Below are 8,046 nucleotides of genomic sequence, written 5' to 3' on the forward strand. Positions count from 1 at the left end.
TTGTCAGATTATGATGATGTGCCTTCTCCCTTGCAGACTAATCCAAACTATAGCCAAGAGAAGAACCGCTGTGAATATCTACACAAGAAACTGGCACATATAAAGAAACTTATTGCGGAGTATGATCAACAGCAACTTTAAAAGTAGTTATTATACACTGTTTCCCTTTCATCGCTGGAAACGAGCAGATAAAGGAGAACTCTGGATTCCGCTTGTTAACAAAAATGCCATGAAGGGAGTATTCCCCTCATTAGGGCTGAAGGCTCTAGTGGGGGCTAAACAGGACGTGCGATGTGTTGGTTTTTTTCCTTTTTTTTTCCCCTTTTCTTTTCCTTTAAAGATGGGGCTGTTCCTACTGTAGCCAGGTCTGTCAGTGTAATTACAGTGCACCCAGAAAGGTAGTTTCTATGTGGCTTTGTCCCGAACAGCCCACCCTGCTTATAGTGCACAGAGGTCTGAAAGAGCCACACTTGGAAACCTTCCTTCTTTCTTGGGAGATTTTCCACTTAATCTTTCCTGCTTTTGAAACTGGAGGGAAGGGGGCACGGATATGAAAAACGGAGATTGTACACTAAATGCATTTAATTTGTTTTGAGTTTTAAGGAGAAAAAAGTGAGTGAATGATGCATTAGTTTTCTCCACATTTTCAAATAGAATGGTTGTGAAACTGAACCTGTTTCTTTGTTCTTATTTATTTTTGACACTTAACTGGGGGGAAATAATCTATTTTACACTCCTCGGTAATAGTACTTAAAAGCTGTGTCACTTGTTTTCAGTTCACACTTCTTGAATGTCTGCCAGTATTTTATTCAGAAGCTGCCTTTCCCATCAGTTTGTCAGTCTGTTGGTGATTTTTTTTTATTATTTTTTTTTTTCTCTCCTGAAGAGATGCAGATATTGCTGTTGATTAAATCAAGAAAAATGCACAAAGTCATATGCAGATTTTTGCTCTTGGCTTTCGGAAATCATATAGAGATGTCTTAACAGAGGAGGTTAGGTTTTCACGGTAGGGCTGTAGATTTTCTTTGAAAGCGGTCTCCTTTCAGTCATGATGAGCTGCAGCGCTTCTTTCAGCAGTGTTCCTCATTTATGTTTGATAAAAAAAAAAAAAAACAAAGAATAAAAAAAACTTTAGTTGGCTCTTAATTGATTTGTCTTTCAGGTTTAGTTCATGGTGGCTCTATGGCAGCAAAACAATTATCAATCCAGTTTATTTCCATTGTTACTCTTCATCACTAAATAGGATCCTCTTATCTGAGGAAGTAGTAGTAGTAGACTGGAGGCGGATCTGTTCAGCCTTTTTTTTTTTTCTTCTTTTTCTCTTGTCCACAGATCTAATATCCTGTAACTCATGCGTTAAATGAATGTTTACTATGCCTATAAAAAAAAAAAAAAGATTATGTTTTTGTCTGCTATTCAGCCCACCCGCTAAACCATTTGCTATGACTGTTAAGATGAAGCCATCTTTGTTAAACCTCTGAGTGAAGCCTGGTGGTCGTCCTCGAGGAGGACCAGTTTTTGCCTTTTCAAATGTGATGTCACACATAACCGACGAACGGACCCTTAAACCGATTGCCTGAATTGGCTCCTCTCTCTCTGACAAGCAAAAGGGCGAGTCAGCTTTAGTCAGCAAATGCATTTCTTATATTGATCTTATTATGTGAAAATGAAAAGTCAGCACTTTTATTTTTCCTCTAGATCTTGCTGTTACGGAGGGGTGGGGGGTGGGAGTGCATGCTAAATGAATGTTACGATCTTTGTATATTTAAAAAAAAAAAAAAAAAAAAAAAAAAAGAAAAAACTGTCCGAGTGTATCAAAATCTAAGCAAAGGCCGAGTCCAACTGAATTTGTGTAATTAATAAGACATGGCTTTGACCAGCATTTATACCAAAGTGCTTACCGAGTAGGATGCCACAAAATGCTCTACCAAATGTTGGCAAAGGAAAATGGTGCAGTATTCTCTACTTCCTGTTATAATGTCTTCAGTTTGTGTTATTTACCATTCAGTGGGACGTTTCTCAGTGTTTTTATTCTTACTTGAGAGACATCAGAGGAGGCTATTTTGCTTCACAGAATTGTATTGTTAATTTTATGGTAACACTACATTAAGTTCAAAGCTCAAACACTCATCCCCACAGACCTGAATGCTACTGGAGCTGGACGAGAGATGCAAAGAGTTAACACGACCTTGCCCAGTACCAAAACTTTTTAACAAAGAAGCGTCACCCATATTAGTGTATTTAATTTTCTGCAAACACTTGGACATCGCTGTATTACATCTCTATTATGGTCAACATCAATTAGGAATGGATTTAGATATTTTGAGCCAGTGGAGAGGGAGAACTGTTAGTTTTTGTTTCCTTTCAGTAATGATATGCCAGCACAGGAGTGCCACTGTATGAACTGATTGTGCCAAAATGACCTGTTGTATAGTTTTTTTTTTGTTTTTTTTTTTTCTTCTTTGTCAAGTATATACATGCTGCTGTAAAAGCAAAGAGGGCTTTAAAGATTAGTCATGAAATGTCGGCGCTAAAATCCAAAGTATGCTTTTTGAAAACCATAAGGGACTGAAACTGATCTTTGTTTCAATAAAATTCTTTAAAACCCTTATTTAGGAAATTCTGAACCATTTGTTGTTCTCTCTTATTATGAATTAGTTTGTTTTCCTTTCTTCTGTTTCACAGAACTGATATGATTTAAAAATCCAGCACTATGGGAAATCTTTCCGCATCAGGGTTAATTGTTTGACCTGTCGACATTTATTTTTAACTTTGCTGATGAGAAATATAAATGGAAAAAAGAAAAAATGGCTCTGTATGAACCTTTTCCTTTTTTTTTTTTTTTTCATTTTCTGTTCCTAAAAGGATAAATCTAAGGGGATCAACTCCCACCACCAAAACACCTGAGACTGTTAATTGAACTTTGATAACTTGGCTGATGAATCTGATCAGTTTTGTTGTTTTTAAATATCTGTTGAAGGGAAAGTAATCTACTTTGTTGGTCAGCCGTTACAGCCTTGTATTACAGTTCACGCCCTGTGGATGGCAGCAGATTCACAAAGTTTGCCTTATCCCCGTGCTGTCATATCTCAATTTTATGCTTAAGCTAATCTTAAGTTCCATGTAGTCTCCTAGGGTGGTATCTTTCTTAATTGGTGAAGTCTTAAATCTGATCAGTGAAGCCCTGAGAGATCATTTTTGTCTTCAAAGGAAAAATGGGGAAGATTTTTCTATTTTTAATTTTTTTTATACGATGCAACTCTGTTGTTTACTACCGAGCCTCATCTTGCCACTGAAACAAGCATCCAAAAAAGGCCTTGGCATAGCAACATGGCCAGAAGACACTCCAGCAAAACAACACGGAGGACACGGCTCGCTGTAATCTGACACACTATGAAAGATCCCAGAAATCTCCATAGCCACTGTGTTCCAGTTGGCTGAGCGGTGCCTGGGCCTTGCTGCTGGCTCCCCTCCCACTGTTGGCCTCAGCGTTGCTCGGGGAACTCGAGGGGGCCTGGTCAATAAGTTCACCGTGGCAGGCTGCCATCGCCCTCTCTGCTCAACATACAGCAGCGTATACACAGACATGTTTACACACACACGGCAAAGAACTGGAGAGTGCTCCTTCCCTCTGTGTTTTTCAAGGGTTTGTCAGGATTTAATTTGTACGGTCTTCTACACAACATAAAGATCTGTTTGCATTGAACTTCAGTCCTCACTAAGTTTAAGTTTGACAATACCGGACACAACTGAAACAAGTCCCTCAGTTGTTTAAGGTTATGTTAGTAGACTTCAGGGCATTACATGGAGTAAAACAGTCCCGTATTTTAATCAGTTTAGCTCAACAGTTAAATTAATAGTAAATATACAAAATGACAGGTTAGCGCTCAGATGTGTGGAGGTGGTGAGGGATCAATGACGCTGCTTCTGTCAGTAGTACATTACAGCAATAAAATTCATCCGCAAGATTAAAACACTGGTTACCTCATTATTGTTCTATTTTGACCATTTCTGAAATGTATATATTTCTCTATTAATTTATATCTAAACACTTTCTGATGTAGATCTTAATTTTAAACCTTTCAACTCGCTGGGACAGCTTTGGCTTGACAACTTTCTGCAGTCTTTCCACTGACATAAGTGTTAAATTCTCTTTGAATTAAAGTTCCTCTTGTTTGGCTCTGGTTCACCCTGCAGCATCTGCAAGACTTTCGCCAGATGTGCATTTTCTTCTTCCATGGATCCTGCAGCGCCCTGTGGATGATTAGTGAATGAAGGTTCATCGTTTCACCTTTTGTGACCTCAAACATCCTTTCTTGAAGAAAGCACACTACACTACATTCTCACCTGATTATATTCCTGTATTGACTAAATGCAAAATCTCAATTTATTGTATTAGATGTTTGGGCTTTTTTGAATGCCGCCTACATACACACTTTTAGAGCCAAGTCAACCTGGTCTGGATTTAGTTCCTAAATACCTGCATTTTGAGCCATAATCTGTGTTCGTATTGAGGCTGCACATGACTGGACCTACTTCTGAACAATACTGGCTCTGTTGTAGATTAGCAGGCAAAATCAGTCAACTTTTCTGTGAATCAGTTAAGGTTATTTCTCCCAACCCTTTTTGATCTGTGTAATAATGCCCTCAAGTCTTGTTTAGTTTCTTAAGCTAATTAAAAAAAAGGGGGAAGGAGGGGGGGAAAAATAATGAAAATTAAGTCAGTCTTAGAGTTCAGACTTGTACAGCCAACTCTAATGAACTGATGTTGAAATGTTTGAATGACATCCTTATCATTCACAACAGATCTTTGAGTCACTGTTCCACCAATACTTTCAATAAGTTTAAATCTGTATCTGCATACTATTAGAAAAAAAAGAAGTCAAAACCCATTTATTTACTTATATTCCTTGCACTCATTTTCAAAAGCCATTTCAATTATTTGTGGCAGCATTGAGTAAGAAAGGTAGAGCTTGCTGACTCAATATTTGGACCAATTAAGTATAATATTGTTTTGAAGCAAAAATTACACCCTAATACACAAATCTTAAAAGCAATGAGTCACAAAATAATGCCATTATACTTATCAAAAGAGAAAATTGTGTGATCTAGTGCACCATAAAACTGAATTTTTGGGGAAAAAAAATGTAATGGCCTATATATGAAACTATTAACACTTAATGACCCATTTGTTATTTGTATATTTCAATTAAATATGTACTGCCTTAAGCGCCATCAAAGTGCCATGGAACAAAACTGTAAGTCCTGAATGTATTTTAGAGATATGCTTGTAACAGTTCTTCATTTCAGACTTTGATCTCTCTTATCAATCTGCCCTGTGTGTACTGTACATGTGAAAGTTCAGCTGCACATCTGCGGCATCAGCAGTGCTCAACTCTTAATGCTTTTTTGATAACCAATGACAAAACTAATAACAAAAATCAAAACCCTTCAATAAAATCTGATTGGAATATATGAAATCAAAACTCGGATACAGGGAAAAACATTTCAGAGCTCGAGCATTTTCACTTTCACTGCTCTCCCAGCGACTGCATGAATCTTCACTGCCAGGATGTCGGTTTATAGAGATGAATGAAGACTCAAAGAACAGTTCTCCACCTTTCTAGCAGGGTTTCAGGACAAAAACTGCACCAGTTACAATAGATATACTTCATGAATCATCTCTTTATTATTTAGCTTATATAATTTTCCATATTGTCATTAAAATTGCAAATGTGCATGATGACATGGTCGTGCATTTACCCTACTAAACTATGGTTAGCAGCTTGCAACCTTATTACTGTTAAGAGACAACTTTTTCAGCTAGTAAAAAGCCAAGATTAAGATTGCACAAGACCATTTCGAAACTAAACATAAAACTGAAAAAGCCCAAACATTTCTTTTACTTCATAATCAATCAATAATTTGTGAATGATTTTTAAATTTTATGTCATTTTATTTCTTTTTTATTTCACAGCACACAACAAAGCAAAATATTTTTTTATCAAATAATTTAAAATGTGTTAAATCTAGCTGAGTTTATTGCTCTTTGTTGGGGTTGTTTTCTGTATAATTTTGTAATTTTCTGAAAAGCTCTCATGCAAGAGTTTTTTGTATCTCCTTGTTGTGTGTTGCACTTCTGGTACACCCATAAACCCTAATCTTTATTAACCCTTTCTTTCTGACTGCAGTTGGCCTCGTCAACAAGGACCCAGACCCCCCTCTCCCCCGTCTACCACAGACTGTCCCCCCATCCAACTCCACGTTACATTACCGTTAAGACTCCACTTCTGACCTTATGCGTCATTAACGCACATCCTGGGTCACCTCTGTACAGACTCATTACCAGTGGTGGACAGTAACGGAGTAAATTTACTTGAGTACTGTACTTAAGTACATATCCAGAGGATTTGTACTTTACTTGAGTATTAGATTTCTTTGGTACTTATTACTCTTACTTGAATACATTTCCAAGACAAATATTTTTACTTTTACTCGAGTAAATTTCTAGGAAGGCTGAAAAGTACTTGTTACTTTCAGGTCTGCTCTTTTTTCTTCTTCCCTAAAATCCTATTGGACACAAGCTGTTTTTGTCAAAGGAGGAGACCTATCACAGTGCACACTCGGAAATACGTCAAGCCTCCTCAAAACGATACCGCCAAAGTAGCCTGCAACAATTAATTTAGAAAAAATATAGTAATTTACTGATGTGGAAAATCAGAAATGTACTCTTACTCTTACTTTTACTTAAAGTAAATTTAAAAGCATTTACTTTTGGATACTTAAGTAGGGTTGCCACCCGTCCCGTAAAATACGGAATTGTCCTTTATTTGAGAAAAAATGTTGCGTACCGTATTGAACTAATACGGGACGCGATTTGTACCGTATTTTCATCAACTTTTACACCATATTCTAGTTGAATTATTGAAATAAATTAACCTTTACACCATATTCTAGTTGAATTATTGAAATAAATTAACTTTTACACCATATTCTAGTTGAATTATTGAAATAAATTAACTTTTACACCATATTCTAGTTGAATTATTGAAATAAATTAACTTTTACACCATATTCTAGTTGAATTATTGAAATAAATTAACTTTTACACCATATTCTTCACCTGTAGGCTATATTACATCTGGGCTGATGTGGACATACTTAACATAGGAGGCTATTTCAGTTGCTAGTATGGTTGTCTGTCTGTACAGTCATGAAAGTTCAATGCTATTAAAGCACTTTAAACTTTAAATCAAAGCATTTTGTTTTTTCATATAAAATAAACACATTTTTATTCAGTTTAGGGGCTTTTTTTTGGCTCCAGGGCGTCCCTTATTTCTATTTCTGAAAGGTGGCAACCCTATACTTAAGTACCTTTAAAAGAAAGTACTTTTCTACTCTTACTCGAGTAATATTTTGACTGAGCTACTTTTACTTGTAACGGAGTAAATTTTGACCAGAAGTATTTGTACTCTTACTCAAGTACTGGGCTCGAGTACTCTGTCCACCTCTGCTCATTACTCCAGCACTTTAAAACCAACATGTTGTACATTATTTCCTTTAATATTATTTGCTCTTTTGTATTGCACCAATCACCACAAAAAAAAAATGTGTTAGACTACTTGGCATTAAACTTCTTTCTGATTCTGATTCTTATTCTAATCGTGGGCTGTATGCGCTAGGCCGGATTATCCATATACGGAACCGGGCGAGCGCCGAGGGGCACCAGCCAATGAGGGGACACCAAATAAACTAACTAACTGGACCATATATGTCATATTTTGTCATTTTCTTTATATACAGGACTGTCTCAGAAAATTTGAATACTTTGATAAAGTTCTTTATTTTCTGTAATGCAATTAAAAAAACAAAAATGTCATACATTCTGGATTCATTACAAATCAACTGAAATATTGAAAGCCTTTTATTATTTTAATATTGCTGATTATGGCTTACAGTTTAAGATTAAGATTCACAGAATATTCTAATTTTTTTAGTTTTCTTAAACTTTAAGCCATGATCAGCAATATTAAAATAATAAAAGGC

The 8,046-nt window shown here is 36.3% G+C and overlaps 1 protein-coding gene across 1 annotated transcript in view; it reads left to right on the forward strand.

Annotated features, from left to right (window-relative positions):
• The window catches only part of ell (elongation factor RNA polymerase II), a 42,125-nt gene extending 39,388 nt beyond the window's left edge, over positions 1-2,737 (forward strand). Inside the window, exon 12 of the mRNA XM_061737676.1 lies at positions 37-2,737. Coding sequence (XP_061593660.1) covers positions 37-141 — 105 coding nt within the window. The 3' untranslated portion in view covers positions 142-2,737. The remainder of the gene's footprint in view (positions 1-36) is intronic.
• The last annotated feature ends 5,309 nt before the right edge of the window (positions 2,738-8,046 follow it).

Source organism: Cololabis saira, chromosome 13, assembly GCF_033807715.1.
Source record: "Cololabis saira isolate AMF1-May2022 chromosome 13, fColSai1.1, whole genome shotgun sequence".
Lineage (NCBI taxonomy): Eukaryota > Metazoa > Chordata > Actinopteri > Beloniformes > Belonidae > Cololabis > Cololabis saira.